Genomic DNA, 18679 nt, shown 5'->3' with positions numbered 1-18679 from the left:
TCCCTGCCCTTCTCACCTATGAGCCACTTCTCATGACAAGGTAGGTGGCATAAGATAATAAAGAGATGCTAAGAGCTACCATCATTCTGTTACTTTCCATGTTTTCCATCTCTTCTGTGAGATAAAAAGTGTCATTATGCCAATATATGGTATGCTCAACACAACTTTCTACCCAGAATTTAAGCTTAATTCTTTAAAAAGAAAGCTCCAGAACCTTTACTACTTATAAAATTACATGGAGTATCACATTTTGAACTGAAAAAAGACAAGGAATCAGTTTGTAAAATTAGCAATACTTATACAAACATATTTTTGGGTATAACATTGACAGGCATGACCAAAATTTCAAAGTAAAGCAAATCAATTAGAAATCAATTAGAATAGATAATATAGGAGGAAGTAAAATGATAAACTTAGTCTGACTAGTGATACAACCATTAAAAATACACAACACTTGGTTTCTGTATTAACTTCTATCAAGCTAAGCATGTTGCCAGTCATTTATTACTCATATACTATGTACATAATGATATTTCTTAAACCACTTCCAAGTGTTTTCACATTTCAGAAATTAGGTCATCTATTGTGTGTGGATAAAAAGCCAGGCTTTACATTTCAGTCATCAGTACCCAAGCAAGTGAGCTTACATGAACATTTTACACCCATTACTATTCTGTTTCATGTTTTAGGACGGACACACTGCTGGATACTGAGATAAATAAGTTATTATTCTGGAAAAGCCAGACTATGTCCTTATGTAGGGACCTGTCAAGAAGAGTTGATTCCTGTAGTCCAAATTAGTCTTGTTCAATCCTGCACAGTGTTCTCCACCGGTCTTTTAACATGACACTGGTTCGGTTGTTGAAGTCACCATGGAGCAAAATTTTAGCCCAGTTACCCACTCCAAACTCCCTTACTCCTGATTTCAGTTGCAAATCTTCTTTATAAGTCCATCGCTAGGGGAAGAACAGAGAAAATACCAGATATATGAAATGAGAAAGGTATTAATGTAAGAAAATACCAAAGCAAGTTCTTCAGCACTGCTCTAGTTATTATAGAGCTCAGATGTCTGAGGGTCAGTAGGGTCATTTTGGTTTCTTTTGAGCACCATAACTTGACACTAAATGCAATAAAAAAAAAGGCTACATACTCATAAATCAGCTGGAACCAGAACCATATGCTTCCCATTTCACAAGTTAAAGGAAGAAAAAACCCTGTGCTTTTACCAATGAACTATAACCTCTATGAGACAGAGGAGGGGACTTGGCTACCTGTGTTTATGTCTTACGTGTGTTCTGCATGCAGGTGTTGTTGAGGGCAGTACCTTGTCCACAGCAGTCTGTGTGTCTGGAATTTGTGCTCAGCTTTGCTGCTGGGTGACACTTCAAAACAGGAAAGCAGCAACTGTGTCACCCAGCCTGAGCTGGGTCCCTGGGCTAGGTTTCAGCTAGGAAGGAGCATCTTGGGCTGCTGGAGGAGACTGCTGCTTCAGACAGGGTGTAGAGCACAAGTCTCATGAGAAACAGGTGAAGGAACTGGAGTTGTTTAGCTTGGAGAGAAGGAGGCTGAGGGGAGACCTTATTGCCCTCTACAGCTGTCTGAAAGGCTGCAGCAATGCGGATGTCAGTCACTTCTCCCTAGTATCAAGCAATAGAACAAGAAATGGCCTCATGTTGTGCCAAGGACGGTTTACACTGGATATTAGAAGAAAATGTTTCACCAAAAGGGCTGTCAAGGACTGAAACAGGCTGTCCAGGGATGTGGTTGAAGTCAGCATCCCTGGAGGCATTAAAAGGCTGTAGATGTGGTGCTTAGATACATGGTTTTGTGTTGGACTTGGCAGTGCTGGGTTGACGGATGGACTTGATCTTAAGGAAATATTCCAACCAACCAAAACAATTCTATGATCCTACAATTCTAACATCCCTTAACAGTTCTGTAGCCAGCAGGAGTGAGTAGAATTGCAATTATCCCCAGGATTAAATGTATATAATCCTTCTGTGATAGTGTACTGATTTGCCTAGAGTGATAAATTTATAACCACACCAGTAGAGCCTTATGGGGGCTCCCAAAGGGGATTAGGTATTAATAAATCCTCAGGTTAAACAGAATAACTGTACTGGAAGAAAAAAAAATTCTATAAAACTTTAGAAAAGAACAAGAAGTGTAAATGTCTGGTGCCAAAGGCCAAGAACTTGTAGTTCATGGGATGAAAAGAGGTTCACCAGAGTATGTGCAACACCTCCTCCTGTAAATAACAGGTAATTCCCCACTATCAAATGGATAAATGGTGTTTTTTGTAAAGCAGAAGGGATCTAGAGAGAATTAGGCTATTGCTGACCTTCGCATTTTCAAAATGGTAGAGAATTGGCAATAAAGGGAAATGAAGCTGCAGAGAAGTAGCCTCAATTTACAGAAATTAAAACTTGATAGAGCCATAGGAGAACTAAGTAGGACAAAGGAAATCTGAATTCCAGGGGAATAAACACCACTTAACTCTGCAAATAATGTAGGCATTGGAAATGTAAATCTTGTAGCTCCCATCATTAGATAAATGCATACTGTCCTATTGCTTCTGTGCAACAAGTGGCTGGGCAGCATAACCTAGGGGCAGCCAATGTGATTGTCCATAGTACAAGGGGTCTATGTGTTCAAGGATGCTTAGATAAAGCTTTTTTGTTTTTCCTGTGGATCCTGGTAAAATTCTGCTCTTAAGAGCAACAACAATTAAGGCACCAGGGATGGGCCAGGTGACAATTCTGAGTGACATTCTGCACGCCTTTCATGCAGAAGTGAAAGACAGGGTGGTGGATGACTCTGGGTGGGGAAGGAGGTTAGATAATATTCAGACTGGTCAAAACTGTATTCTGGTTATTCCACAACAAGGAAAAATTTGGCATCTACACAAAGTGCAAGCTCAGGTATGTGAAGATCAAATTTCACATCTGAAAGCTGGACTTACTCCAGCTTAATGCAATGAGCAGTGCCTCTTCAAAAGACTGTGACCACTCATCAGCTTCACTAAGCAGAAAGAACTGAGAGCAGTAGTTCAGCTGTGTTTCTAAGCAGATAAAAACTTCTCCATTCTACCCTTTATCAAAAATACTTCCTTTTTCCAATACTTCCTGTTCCAAAGATTTTTGTAACATTAGAGGTGAATGTGGAGGGTTTTTTTTTTTACTATTATTAAAGGCCAGAGATACCACTGGAACTATCTAGTTCATCTCATTGCAGAGCATGCCAGAAAACTCTCCTAAATAAAATCTTTATTCAGGTTACACAGTTACGCTTGACCTACAGCACCAGATAATTCATATACTTCCAGGGAACAGAGACAATTACAACTCTTGTTACTTGTTGCAATGATTAATTACATTTGCTGTTAAAAGGGTTGTTTTTTGCTTAGGCCCAGGCAGTCACATAGCCTCCAGCACTGTTACAAGCTACCCAGACTGGGAGAGAGTGGACATAATGCAGCACTCTGCCTGAGCTAACATAATCACAGTGCCTAGTCCTGAGCTATGTGACTTTTGGCTAGCTCAGAACACTGGCAGAGCAAGCCTGACTTTGCCAGACAGACAATGTAGACATGCCACAATGTATCTAAAGATCTTGTTATTCCTTAGAATCAGTTCTGCTCTAGTAAACCATCTTCCTTTGACTGTGTGTTCTGGGGCTATGCTCTGATTTTTATTTTTTTCCTCTCCAAATTTAAATATATGGTAGGTTTTGGGTTTTTTTTTCCATACGAGTCTGACTAAACTCTGAACACCCAGGTTTTCAGACACATTCTTTAAATTAAACTGTCAGATTGTAGAAAATCGTAGAACTCACCACACACGCAGAGGATAGGAATATTGAGTACAAACCGTTCCCTAAATTCTGTGACACTTGCATCCCCTAAATTAGGAATGAGAAAATCATGTCCACTTCCCTTAAATAGCACTGCAGACTGTTGTACACAGCTAACTGGGAACACAGCAGTGAAAGGCTGAAAATGGGCACTGAACCATTGCAATGAAATGTCATTTACAAAACAAGAGCAAACAATGCTGACATTGAAAGAAGAACTACATGGAAAAAGGAAGTTCTAGAAGTCAACAGCTCTGACATTCACTGCATTCTTTCATGCATGCAGACAATTTTATAACCCAGATTATTAAGCAGAGAAGCAGATTTATTGTTTAAGAGGCCAATATAATTTGCTTTCTACATAGTATTTATAAGAGGTTCCACTGGCAGGGAGTATGGCATAAATATCACACAGACAGCAATTGCCTACTTTCCCAAGTGTTTAAATAAACATTGTTCTACTTTTAAATCAAAGTTTTTATAAATTTTTCAATGAATTCTTTGCTGCTAATGGATCTAGTTTTCTACAAACTCAGACTCTACATTTCAATTTAAGTTGAACTATAGTAAGAAAATTAGGCTCATCCATTTTTTTTTTTCTAGCAAGATGTGTGCATACCTGGACACAGTTCTTGCAGCTGCCCCATAGTAGACTACCTCAGTATGAAAATAAGTTAATATAAAGCTGTCATTAGCTCTGTGTCAGCTGCTGTCCAGTTAGTTTAAATTTTGTTGTTGAAAAAGGATTGATGGAAATGTACATGCTTACCAGCAACTGGCTGGTAATGTACACATCCAAGTGTAAGCTGGACTAAAGTGATTTACTATGTTTTTGAAGACAACAAGCAAATACAGTAATTACTGTTTTTTTTTCAAAGCACTATTGTATTTGCAGCTTCTAAGGAGGCTCTCAGTGATTTAACCACGTGTGAGATTCGTGAGAAAGTGAAAAACTATATGTAGCAGGAAACGCCATCTTCAAGCATAGATGTGGTACCCTATCTCAACAACAGCTCTCATTAGGACCTTTCATTAGGATACAACTGAAGACTCAACCATTACTAAAAATGCCATAAAAATGCTTGCAGAGCTGGAAATGAATACAACTCTCCTCAAGAACAGTTTGAAAAAAACAAGCAGGTTTGTCCGTCACCATTATATGAAAAATTAAACATCACAATCAACCTCAAAAAAAAAAAAGCCAATCTAAACAGCTCACACCAAAATGGACATACGTTGATAACTTGCACTGTTAGCTAAGGAAAAAGACTCCATACTGCTTTATAAGAGATATTCTTAGTAGGAGGTCAATGGGAATACATTTATTTAATTATAATTTAATGCATAAGTGTTTATCATAATAACTGAAGAACTCTGGCTTTGCACAAAAATCAGTTTGTAACAGTATACCCCAGGATCAAATCAACTTCAAACTCTCTTCTATTAGGGCACAGACTTCTGTACTTCCCACCAATAGGAAATTCTAGTATTAGAGAACACAGTAGAATTATTTTAAAGTCATTCAATGTAGTAGGCTTTCCCATGAAGACAATGTAGCATTTTAATAAGGTCTTATTATTTGGTTTATAAAAACTAAAGTCATTTTATACTATATATGTTTTCACCTCAAATTAACAAATATTGAATTATAAAATTGGTAAATCTCTAGCCTTTTAAGTGAGAGAACAAAAAAGGCTTTGAAGTTTGCCCAAAACTCTTGGGGGCAAATGACATCCTGAATTCTTTAATCCAAACAGGGGGAATTTTTTTTAATCATAATGTTTTAAAAGACTCAGGCTAAGCTTTATTAACAGTTTCTTTCAACAAATGAAAGGCTCCTGAGCATTAGCAGGAATATTTGAGACAGGAATTAGGAATTAAAATCCAGTTCAGAGCTGTAGCACAGCTTGAATATTGTAAAGAATCTTCAACCCAACCATTTTGGAGTCAGAGGCAAATGGAGGGTGGGGGCAGAAATCTAGGCAGACTTATTTTATTTCCATTTAGAATAGGCAATGGGTACAAACCTGTCTTTTTCGGCCACAAGCCCAAGCATCAGCTGGTTTCTCCACATTTTGCAAGTTCTTAAGACCTAGAAGAAAATTCATATACATTCAAACCAATGAGGAGTCACCATTAAGGCAGCAGTTCTGCTTTCCACCGTTTAAGAATGTACAGTATTTTGACATGCTTTCACAGAATGGAAAAATATCAGTGTCTGCTTGTAGATTAGTATATTTATATATGCACATTCACATGAATCTCACCTTAGACCAAGGACTCAAAAAATCTGTTCAAAAGCCACTATTTTCTATACAGTAGAGCTCACAGAACTGTATTTTAAACAACTGGGTAAAAATTGCTACATAATAAAGAAAAATTATTTCATATTGGTAAAAATATTTCTCCTACAAATACTTCTCTCATTTTACATAAAGAGAATGGGAACTTAGCAGCCATCAGAGATATGATACTTTTTATACAGGCTCCATAATTTCCACATAACATGTGGTGGGTCCTAATCATGGCAAGCATTCAAGACATCTTATGAGTTTGTCCACCCAAGTAAAACGTGGCCACATGCAGAGGCTATAATATCATCTCTTTGTGGTAACAGAGTGCTACTGGTTTTCATAATCTACTTACGTATATATTTCATGTTTAAATTTTAAAAAGTAATATCAGGAAGATGTATGAACATCCTAACTTTGCATTTTAGACTATGATTTTATTTTCATATCAGCCAACCATATTAGTTCCTCCCTCCCAAAGTTATCTAGCTCTGAAGCCAGAAAGGGACATGTTTCAGTACTTCTCTGGCAGCTTTCTTCAGCACAGAATACCAAAAACACAGTAAAGCAAACAAAGCAAACAAAACCCCAAGCAAAACAGAAAATAGTGAATTGCAAAATGAGATGCCAGGGAAACTCAAGCCACTTTATAATGCAGCAAACTAAAAATCTGCATTTGTGCAGAAAATACACACAACTGGGAGGGTTTTTTTAATCATAATTTTTATATTAGTCCATTCACAATGAACAACAGTTATGAAACCACCAACCCTTTTATTAAGGACAGACATGAAGAATTTGACATTACTTTGTTTTGAAAGTGTAGAAATAAGCTAATACTCACTCTGAAGAACATTTCTCGCTCTTTGATTCCATTCAGAATGTGGCCTGCAAGGAACACAGAACTTAAGTAAAAATACATCCACTAAGTGCTGATGTCCAAGAGCAAGAGCATCAACAATTTTTGCCTTACTGAAGGCTTTTTTATATCTCTAGGTGACTCATTTGTAATACTTTGTTTCTTTTTCACTAATCCTAAAAAAAAAAAAAAGAAGCCCCCCAAAATTTCCTAGGCAGCAGCTTGCCACTTACATGAGTAAAAAATATTTAAATGAAAGAAACTAAGATTTCTACACAAAAACAGTGGCACAAAACCACTATCTGCTTCTCTCCATTTGTTCAGGACTGAATGCTGAAAGGCCTTAAAGAACATGGAACTTCCACATGTAAAGCAATTCCTTCCTTCCTTCTTAAAACTTTCTTACCTTGCCTTCCTATAACCTGAAGGAACACAACATTACATATTTAAGTAAAAAAAGCCAAGACACGTAAAATTTATATTTTCATATCTTACTTCTCCACAATCTAGGAACTGTATCCAGTTTTTTAAAATCATACCTCTTTCATCACATCTGTCCCTGATGTAATTATGTCAGGAGCTAAAAAAATCCTGTGATTTTTCTTCCACTTTGCCCTGTCTGCATCAGTCAGTTTCCTTAACTAAACAATGTCAAGTATTACAAGTATAAAACAGCAGAAATAGGAGCTCTACAGTGACCAAGGACTGCAATTTATTATACATGGAAAAACAGTGGTGGTAAAACTAGAATATTAGTATTTTTCAAAATAAAGTCAAAGGAAGGGGAACAAACTGGGCTTCAAGTTCCTCCAGCACTTCTTAGGAAAGTGTCTAATTGTTCTGAGAGTTGACATTGCTAGTCATGAAGAGCCATAACTACTTCTGTAACACTTGCATCAAAGGAATCTTATGTTTAGCTAAAAGGAAAAAGTAATAAACTACTTGTCTCTCCTTATCTTCTTTGTTTTCTATATGACCTATAGCCTAAAACTAGGAGGGCAGGACTAAAAAGAACTCAATCATGCATAGAAAGAAAAAGGCTTTCTGGTTTTATTGTTATACAAGACTGACAGCTGTTTAAACCGAAAAATGTGCATCTTCAACAAGTCCTTAAACCTAATGCCAAGCTATTTGATGTGAATGCCAAGAGTAACAATCATAGAAAAGCCAAAAATTAAAAATAGGATGTGGGGTTGTAGTTAATTTTCTACTGGACAGGAGTTTGGATTTTCACATCCTTCTTTCTACCTACTCTTAGTTTTACAAGTTTCAAGTTTCTGTCCAAGCACATCCCTCAGCAGTATAATGCTCAATACAAACCTTTGTTTTGTTTCCAAATTACTTCTGTCATTTTCATTGACATTCAGAGTTTTGTTTTCCAATGCTTTTGCTCCCATTCCTTTAGACTCTACCTCTTTCATGGCTGCCTGTGAAAAATGGAATCAATACTTTAAAATTAAAGCCAGCCTACTATTTAGATAGTAATTACACCAAGATTAATATGTGTACTTGCTATGAGAACTAACAGGGCTGATTTCACAGCACACATTCACAGGCACTACCATTAAAATAAACCATTTCAAAACAACTGCAGTGTATTCACTCAAAATCTATCAAGGCTGCAAATACTATCTAAATACTCCAGAGTCTGTTTTTTATATAACTAGATTAGAAACTGAAAACTGGCAGGCTTCACAAGTTCATTTTTTTCTGTACAGCATGGCCAAACCAAGAATATCTATAACACTTTCAAAAGACATACATTTAAGCAGACTTCAGGCTCGTGATGTAATATTTCCTGTATCAGCAGAATAATCTTGCAACATTCTGCTTAAACTTTTAGTCACAAACTAAGATTATTTCTCCTTCCTTCTTTCCCAAGAGGTGCAAGGAATAGATTATCCTTCTATAAAGTGTATCTAGATGATTATCAGATTTATATTTGTCCTCCAATTTCTTCCACCTACTTGCTATGATAAGTAACACCTATTGAAAAAACAAATCCAAACTAAACCACATAGTCCACATGAGGTCATTCTTGCCACTTTGCTATCAGCTTTCTTCTTTAGCACCTGAAGATACACTTATTGCCAAAACAACAAAAAATTCTGGTTGTGGACTACTATTACTAAGCAGAGCCAACCATATTCCATCCAACACTGTCTATGCATCCTAAATGGTGATCTGTTTTGCAACACAAATATCAAAATGAATCGAAGCTGAAAAATTCACTACAAGCCCAATATTAATTATTTTTCTGCTTAGCCAATTGCTCCTGCTTTTCATTTATTCCTTCTTTCAGGGACTGATTTTGCTGCTGTTTAATTTTCTGTCATCTATCCAATTTTCAACCTTCTTGAAACCTTAACTAATCCTTCACACTTGCTTGAATAATTTCAACATTTATAAGTGTCACACAATGGAAAAACATTCTCTATTTCACTCATTCAGCCATGAAAATACTAGAAAGTATTCTATGGTCACAGAGTATATCCAATCACAGAAGAAAATGTTTCACCATCAAATTTCATAGCTACCCAAGATACTAAATCCTTCAGCTCTTAAGTTTTCAAAATACTGGCTCTGTCACAGTAGCTGATGGTAAAAAAAACAAGTTTCAAAGTGAGGACAAGTTGCCATACAGCTCCTCTTAAATACAAAGAAAGAGCCTTGACAATTAAACTTGAGAAGTGACAGCAAGTGAAACCATTAAAAGGTGCACTGAGTAAGTTCTCTCATCTCTCTTTCTGGTAAGAAAATGAAAACCCCAGAGGAACTTGAAGTTTGTTTATTTAAAATTTACTCTTATTACCTGTAGATGTTTGTGTTTTTGTAATTCAATATTATTTTACAGGAAGTAAACATAAGAGAAATTCTTCACAATCCTCCTGAAGTTGAACTGCAGAAGGAATGTTGTTCTTGCCAATTTTAAATTACTTTTGGGCATGGAGGTTTTTTTTTATTTACAAGAAAACAGCAATAACAGTCTTCTAAATCCTAATTCCTCTGACAGCCCTAAAGCTTTTAGCCAAATTAACAGGTTTTAGATTTAGTATGAGAAGTCATATAGATTTAAGTGATGTATTTAATGTTTCTTTCATTCATCCTTCAAAGAGTCTCAGAACAGAACCATTTTTCTTAAATATACACTAATGGCAGACCTTGTTTTAATGATGTTTTTCCCCTATTTTTCGAATAAAAACATTTATGGAAAAAAATTCACAACAGATATTTTAGAGGAGTTTTAATCCTACCAACTTTCTACTAAAAAAAATTTTGAATATGTTTCATTAATAAGATAATCCAAAGGAAAATAAAGCTTCTTTTTCATCTCATCTAACAACAACATTGTCTCAACAACCCCATTGAAAGCATGAACCTATTTAATTTTATCAAGAACCTTCTTTGAAGTAAATTTTGTAAAATACTTTTGACATACCTGTATTAAGAAGTTATTTTCATTTTCTTTCATGAAAAGTTCAATGTAAGTCTTGATTTTACATATCAAAAGATTGTAATTGAAGCTTTGTAGAAGAGGAACATATGGATCCTTGCTTTTGATTACTGTTGCCAGCTTCATCCTTAAAGGCTAAGAAAAGCACAGCTTTATACAACACAAAACTTTGCACCCATGATAAACACAATATACACAAAGCTCAACTAGATAACTATATAGTATTCTAAATAAGAATATAAAACTCCATGCTACAGTTTGAAAGGGTTCTAAACTTAACTAGGCATGCTACCTAGTAAATGGCAAGTGTAACTTTTTAAGGATTCTCATTTACACTCCCTTTAGAAATAACACAAAGCAGGGTTGTTAATGGAGCAAAAACATCCAGAAAAGGCTGCTCATTCCTGCTTTTCCTTTTCTCATTTGCTGCTTCAAAAAGAAAGGCTGCTATTGAAAGGAGTTTACAGTGTTCAGGAAAAAGACTGCTTAGTACACTAGCATTAAAGACACATCAATACTAACAATTGCAACTTCACATTTTGTCTACCAACAACTCTGAATCTTACAGAGTGATACAGCCAAGAATTAACTTCTGTGTACAGGCTGCATTCTCACTAATGAATCTGAATGCTATTATCACAGCCTATACTTCCTGAACATCTGAATAAAGAGCATTTCTGAACAGCAGAGTTACACAGGTGCATCTTATTTACATAGAACATGTATTCTAATGTACCAGAGGAAGACACATGCAACTTTTTGCCTTCCTTCTTTTTGCCTGCAGTCTTTCTTTTGCTCTTATCTCCACTGCAGCTAATTCAAGTATGTGCACTATCTATTAATTTAATTAACATGCACTTGAATTTGCATCTTTCTGAATTATTTCAGTCAACATCAAACAAGGAAGCTGCCTGATCTTCATATTATCTTTTCTAGATAGAGGCATAATAATACCTACTCTATATTATAGATGCTAATAAGCTTTCCTTCCTTGTGATGCTTCCACTCTTCCACTAATTAGAGATGACATAGAGTTAAGAAAATGTCAGCAGATGTTATTAGTTACTCCATCTGTACCAGCATGTTTATGGTCTATTTACTCTGAGAAAACAGCAGTATCAAATACCCAGAATCTCTAGTGACATCTCACTCCTGACTTGGGCTGGAAAAAGGAATTAAGTTTGGACTGATGCTGCCCAGAGTGAAGAACCACTGCTGTTGGAATGGTTTTACTTTCCCAAATCACTCATTATTTCATTATCAGTGCACCATCACAGATTTCCTTTTGTGTGTATAAGTGCCATGGGTGTGTAAGTGACAACACAGACAGCAACGAGGACAAAAGCCACACAGGTACCATTTGCCAGCTTTGGGAACCTGTTCCCCTCTTCTCTGAAGATGAGACCTAACAGCAAGTTAAGGTAGTTATTACCTTATCTGACTCCGAGTCTGTAAATAGCCTTTCAAGAACTTCAGCAGCCTCCTTGAAATATCCATTTTCCATATAGACTGCTACAATCTACAATCAATATAATGAAAACATGCTGAAACACATTCATCTGAGGTTCAGAAAAACAAAGGAAGTCACATTTTTAGTTTGCAAGGCTTTGAAAATCCAGAGGATGATGTATCTAAGAGTTACCAATAGTTCTCATTATACCACCTAATTCTGAAGTAATATTAAACCTCATGTATAAAGGCCTAAAACCTCTTCATCAGGCATTTAAAAGGCCCCTCACTACTGTAATATGTCCCACACTTACTTGCTATGTATTGCTTTCATCTTTCCCTGAAAGAATTTCATGGTTCCAGAACCTGTCACATTTTTACATGTTTCTCATTAAAATAAAGTTTTCTTTATATTAGAATTATTTTAAGAAAGCTACATACAATATATTTTTAAAGCTCAAGATTTTGAAGCTGATCTCTCATTTTTTGTCAGACTGACAGCTCTTCAAACACTTTTGAACTGGGACATGTAAAACCAGTTTAAGAAAAGGTCCCCTGTACAGATGTATCTGCTTTAAAATACAACATAACTAGAAAATTTAGTTCAACCTGCTAATAGCCCAAACCTTTTTTGTGTAAGGAGCCCTATTTTAGCAGAATGAATGGGTAGTATCCCAAAGCATTTTGAATGAGTCACACAGACCTGAATTTGAATCAAGCGATGAATATCTTCATGAAGTTTTTCCAGTTTAATTTCTTCCTTTTCAAGTAAAGTCCAGAATGACAGAGCAGATTCCAAAGGTGAAATTCTTTGATCATTTTCAAAATGGCATTCTTGAAGGCCAGGAGGGAAAGGTTTAAAAAACTTAAAGGATAAAGCTAAATATACACACAGTAAAGTAATTCATACAGTACATAATTTCCATTCCTTTTTCATAAAATACCCTTTAGTCTCTCTTCAGGTGTGTTTAAGACCCAGTGGTCTTCCTACCCTTGCCAATAATGTTATTGTTGCATTTTTAAGGTAGATTAGGTCTGCTAGTTATGGTTTGTTTAAAAAAAAAATAAAAAAAAAAAAAGCTACTTGCAGTGCCAAGTTCAGCATCCTGCATTTGGGCTGGCATTAATAATACTCTTACAAAAACCTTAGTATCAGATATCAAAAGGCTTGGTATTGACACTTAGTTTTGTAATATAACCACTATCCTAAGGTGTTTTGTTTTTTTTTTTCTTCCCCTCTCTTCTTTTTTTTCCTCGAGTCTCTCTATATTTCCATATCTTTGTTATATTTGAAGGGTTGAAACAGAGGTAAATTCAAACAGCCTAACAGAGGTGTGTTACTGGTTTTCAGTGTCACTGAAACAACAGAGCCAACCTCCCATGTCACTGTACCACTGTGCCAACACCAAGGTTTGTGCTAACTCCCAGCAACCTGGATCAGTGAGCAGTTCTGGCAGAAATCTACCCCAGCCAAACAACCACCCCCTCAACACTCTAAACAGTTTCCCAGCCTGGTCACTGCACATCTGCACAAGTGACTGTGCCAACAAAACAGATGCTGTAGGAGCAGGCAGGTGCACAAGACTGCTTTTTCTCATGGCACTGCCAGCTTAGCTCAAGATGTTCACTTCACTACAGCCTCACTTATTCTTTCATTTTATATGACATCATAGCACAATCTCAGTACCTTCTTACAGTAAGTAATATGATAATACTGTGTTTTTCAGAAAAGTAAAAAATTTAATACTGAAAAAAAATTGATACCTGCTACAGTAAAAGATATACAGTGAATATTTAAATAGCATGATATGTATCTATGTACACTAAAAAGGTAACGCTTCCATGTGTCTCATTGTTTAAATCAGCATGACACTTCATATTACATTTTAAGATTGTAAAAAGGTGGTCAACTCTTAAAGACCTGGCATCTGAAACTTCCTACAATTTTTAATAACAGGAAAAGAATTAGGACAACTACAGTGCATTAGCTTTCCATGTACATTATGCAAGCAGAAGCACATCCAGTCTTCCTCAAAGAAGTAATTTTCTACACTCATACCTAAAACCACGTTGAAATCACATTCCCAATGTTACATAAAACAATATAGTGTTAAAGCATTATCAGAAAAGGTTCATAATTTGCATATAACGACTATTTTAAATATTAATATTTGATTATCAGTTGAAATAAATTAAAGAGTGTGTTACTATCTGACAAGAACATAAGAATTTTCATTTTATAAAGACAAGCCTTTGTGGCAATACTAGGTTAGAATACACTTTTTTCTTTATGCTTATGCTGGCAAGACTGCTTTTGAAATCCTTAAATTCCAAAGAGTTTTATCAAGCAGCAAAACCCTTCAGCAAAAATGTCTTCCAGAAACTTGAGCATGGAAGCAGAAGTAGCTTGGCTAAACCAGTAAGCTGTGAATACAGCCAAACAGGAGATATGGTAGTGACTAACAGCCCCAAGGGCCTATTGCCAGCTGAAAGTCTTACAGCCCTCTGTAAGAAGCAAGAGAAGTCATCCTTCTCATCCATAGTGTTAATCCTGTCTGCCCTGCTTCAACCTCTGGAGTTACACGTGCAGAAAGAAACACATTCTGTGCTTTAAACTTGCAAATATTGCTCAATTTTTTCCAGTATATTTCTTTTGTAGATGCTGCTCTGACAAAAAAAGACCTGTAAACTAAGCAGCATATAGTCATTAAAACTGAAAGCAGCTAAATCTGTCAGCACAGGAACAGCAGTCCTGCATAAAGCTCAGCCACATGTGGAACATGGACAGTCTAAACAGTAGAGTTCAGTAATTTATGTATACATATACACATGTACAGTAAAAGGCCATGTAAAAGAATACTTAATACACTTCCATGCAAGTTATGCAAGTTCACACAAATCTACTTAAACAAGTGAAAAAAGAAAAAGTATTTACCAAGATTTTTTCCTTTTGCAATTCTTATCAGAAGCTGACAGATATACACTGTTTTTTTCTGATGTGTTGGTGTTTTGGATTGGCCATTAATAAGAGCTGGAAAAGAAGAGAAAAGTTAAGTCAGTCTTGCTCCAGCACTGCCACAGTGTGGCTAGAAATATACTAGACACTGCTTTATCACATTTCAGTAATCTACTGCATTTCTAATTCATTAGAAAACTGATGAAACACATTTAGTAATGCTCTTTCATGTTAAAAGAACTTAAATCAAATTTAAGAATTTGATAGAAAAAAACCTTATTGTTGTGAACTGCAAGAGGGATAACTTTTGCACTACGATGCATCACAGGCTTTTATACTGATCAAAGTAGAAGACCAGAGTATCCCATATACTGGTAGCTTTCTACAAAAGACAACATCCTGCTTCTGTGAACATTTCTGTGGAATGCCCACAAAACATAAGCAGCATGCAGACTGCTAACACTTTTTTTGTTGCTATAGCAACCAGCAGACTAAAAGCAGTAAAAGCTACACAGAGAGCTTAGTCAGAAATGTATCTCTTCAAGGGAAATCCTTCTGGCAAGGCTGGAAGGTCAAGGATTATTAAGTATTTTAGAATGGGAGTTATTATGAGATTATTTCCATCATGCTGGTTACTGTAAACTTCATATTTTAATGCACTGGATATAGTAATTCATCTTCACAGCATAATACAGAAAGGTTCAGATTGAAAAGCAAAGAATCTATCAGGTGACTTGTCTAAGCTGCAGGTTTGAACACCCTGGTTCAGCCAGTGTTCATGTACACATTTCACTGTCAGTCTAGCAGAAGCCAGGATTCTGGAACATGGCAATAACACAGCCAAGTAAAACAATATGTTGTGTGCACTAGAGGTACTCAGCTTACTTGCCTATCATCTCCTATGAAAAAATGCATAAACATGAAATTATAAAGTAATTAAATAGTCCTGACTGATAACCTAAGCTAACATCAAGCACAATATTGTAAACGTGTTCTTCCAAGCCCAATTAACAATTCTTTCAGTAAGGACAGATGATACAAAAGCTTTTAGTTCCTTAGCCAAAATTGAAAGTAAAAAAACCAACATTGCTTAGAACAGTGGTAAAGAACTACTTATTATGCATGCATCTTCATAGCAGACAACAGAGTTTAATTTTGGAAGGAGTTTGTGAGTTCAATGATAAAAATAAGCACCATCATCATGCCCTGAAGATGGAGCCAGAGGCTGAAAATCTGGGAAGTAAGCAGAATATTGTAGCTGAACTATTCTACAGAACAAAAAGGGAGTAGCTTAAGATCTTTTAGTTTTCCTCCATTTTTTGAAGGTACACCTCCACCAGTACTTTAATTCAGAGCAAGGGTGCATTTTTAAAGCAACCTTCCTTTGCTTGGTTTGTACAAGCGAGCAATCTTGAATACACAATTTGAATTTCTTTAGAGGTATTCTAAAGAAAAAGAAACCTTGAAATATATGGACACCAAGTTCTTAACAGCAATTACAATTAAGGCAGACAGAGACACAGCTGTGAAATTCTGTAGCCTGTTCTCCCTTCCCACCCCCAAGACACTTTCTCTTTTAGTTCTTTTATCACGAGTGCCCTGAATCATAAATTGCTTTTCTCCCTATGACCACTCAGATCTACTTCTCATCTTCACCTTTCATTAAAAATTCTGGAAATCCAGTTCCTTGCCATGTAGATACCCACACAAGCTAGCTCAGGTATACAGACCATAATTTTCCTGCCAAGGCAGAGAAAGGTAGGAGAGTCACACAACCTGGCCATGCTGCCTTTAAATCCTTCATCCCAGGCAACCTACCTATTTCTGCTTGGCAATATACCGAATTGTAGAGATATTATTTAACTCCTGACAAAATAGCTTGCCTTGTTCCCTTAGCCTTTCTACTTTTCTACATTTGCTTCAGTTTGAACTGACCTTCTGTCATCAGTAATTGAACTAACAGGTTGTTGTTTCAGTAGGGTCTCACTTTGACATATAAAAGAGTAATAGTTCTGCATGTCTATGAAAACAGACAAGCCCACTTTTCTAATGCAATCTTATTGCCTGTGCTTAGCTTTTTCCATAGACTTCTACACTTCTGACTTTGTAGTCTTACAGAATAAATTTGCCCAACACTTTCCTCTGTTGTTGAGCATAGCAGGAATAAATTCCAAATTTTCTATTAGCTCCCAATTCCTTGTGACCATGCATGACCATGTACAAATTAACTAATTGTTTCTACTAATACAGTAGTCAAAATTTTTCCTGTTCTCATGAAATATTTCAACGTGCACCTGTATCGAGAGTGTCTTTGCTTCCCATCCATGTCTTCACCTAAGTTCAGTATGACTCTCCCCTTGAGACACAGTCTGAAGGCCAAGCCCAGAGAAACACCATCAATAACTTAATCAAGTAGCCCCCCACTCAATAGATGTCATTAGGCTATCTTTTGATTAGCCTCTTTTGATTAACCTCTTACAGTTTCTCATCTCAATCTCCTAACAACTGAAGTGTGCATGCCATTGTGCTCAGCTCTTTACAAGAGCTTAAACAAGTCATACTACCACATTTTCTTGAGTCAAAAACACACACAAAATTCCCAAGAGGTCTAACCTGGTATCTTCAGGATTTTGCCCCAGAAAAAACGTCACAAATCCATCAAATTTAACTGAGACCTAGACATTTGCTTCCAGCTACTAACTAACCTTAAATTTAAAATGATTCTCCATTCAAAATCCAGCTTCTAGACTTCATTCCACCTTTGTCTACGAGACTTTAGTTCCTTGAAAAAGTCTTGTATTCTGAATAACCCTGAATATAAGCCCACGAAACTGAGGGTGCTTAATTTATTCTACACTGGTTTTCATCCCATTCACATCTCTCTCCATTAAAACCTCTTCAAGTTTGCCTTGAAATCTCTGGATCTGAGGCCTGTTTCAGTGAATGCTGGTGGCATATTGGCAACCATACTATATATTCCAGCTTCACAGAATCAAGACGATAGATTAGCACCAATCCTTGAATTCAAATAATCACTTATGATCTCTTAAGACCACTTAAGATGTTACCACTCAGCCTTCGGCAACAACAGTTTCCTTGTAACAGTTCAGTGTGGTTTACTCTCTGGTATTACTTAACTAAACCACCAAAACTCCCCCAGACTGCGATTATCTTGCAATACTCCACTCGAGCCACTATTACAGTCTGAACTCTGGGTTAAAGGTAAACAAAGAGTGAAAAAGAAAATAGTAAATAAGCACTGTTTTATCTCCACCACGTACAAGAGTTGCCGATGCCGTGAAATCACCCCAACAGACAACCCTGTATCATTCTCGGAGTCTTCTTAAACCCTCAAAAGCCCTGAAAACCTCAAAAACAGTGACCGCGATCACTGGACACCTAAATGCACGAGTATATATATATATATATATAAAAACCATTAGCCGGAACAAACAATAACCGCAGAAGCATTCTTCAGTGTGCTAAAGAAAGCTTCCCCTCAGGCTGCTTTCAGACCAGCCACCCGAGAGCCACAAGCCCCGGCCCCCCACTCCAAGCCCCTCCGCACCGCTGCCGGCCTCACCCTGCGCCACGTCCCCCCACCGCCAGAGCTCCGCCGCGCACCCCTCTCGGAAGTGCCGGCAGAGGCTGTGGCAGGCGAACTCCAGCATCCAGTCCGCCGCCACGGCTTCTACCTCAACCGGCGAGGGCGCACGGCCCCGGCTGCCGCCGCTGTTGTTGCCGCCGCCCGCCTCTCCCGAAGAGCGCTCAGCCGCCGCCGCCGCCGCCATCGCCATCCCCATTCCCACCACCGCCAT

At 37.1% G+C, this 18679-nt stretch overlaps 1 protein-coding gene across 1 annotated transcript; it reads right to left on the bottom strand.

Moving 5' to 3' along the window:
- Positions 1-336: 336 nt before the first annotated feature.
- Positions 337-18679, bottom strand: TERF1 (telomeric repeat binding factor 1). Its single transcript, XM_030444697.1, has 9 exons — positions 18445-18679; positions 14841-14936; positions 12609-12739; positions 11889-11975; positions 10442-10591; positions 8323-8429; positions 6988-7031; positions 5880-5944; positions 337-956 (listed from the first exon to the last, which is right to left on the bottom strand). The coding sequence occupies exons 1-9, from the start codon at positions 18677-18679 to the stop codon at positions 798-800; spliced, it is 1074 nt and encodes a 357-aa protein (XP_030300557.1). The 3' UTR covers positions 337-797.

The sequence above is a fragment of the Calypte anna genome, chromosome 2, assembly GCF_003957555.1.
Source record: "Calypte anna isolate BGI_N300 chromosome 2, bCalAnn1_v1.p, whole genome shotgun sequence".
In the NCBI taxonomy this organism is placed as follows: domain Eukaryota; kingdom Metazoa; phylum Chordata; class Aves; order Apodiformes; family Trochilidae; genus Calypte; species Calypte anna.
Note: the sequence above shows the minus strand (reverse complement) of the source record. Positions and strands in the feature narration are given on the sequence as shown.

Excerpts from the sequence above, each read along its gene's own strand:
- TERF1 (XM_030444697.1), bottom strand. The coding sequence starts at position 18,679 with ATGGCGGTGGTGGGAATGGGGATGGCGATGGCGGCGGCGGCGGCGGCT. Across the intron at positions 14,937-18,444 it reads GTGGGGGGACGTGGCGCAGG|CTCTTATTAATGGCCAATCC; the intron begins GTGAGGCCGGCA and ends CTTCTTTTCCAG. Across the intron at positions 957-5,879 it reads CTTGTGGCCGAAAAAGACAG|CGATGGACTTATAAAGAAGA; the intron begins GTTTGTACCCAT and ends TTCTTCCCCTAG.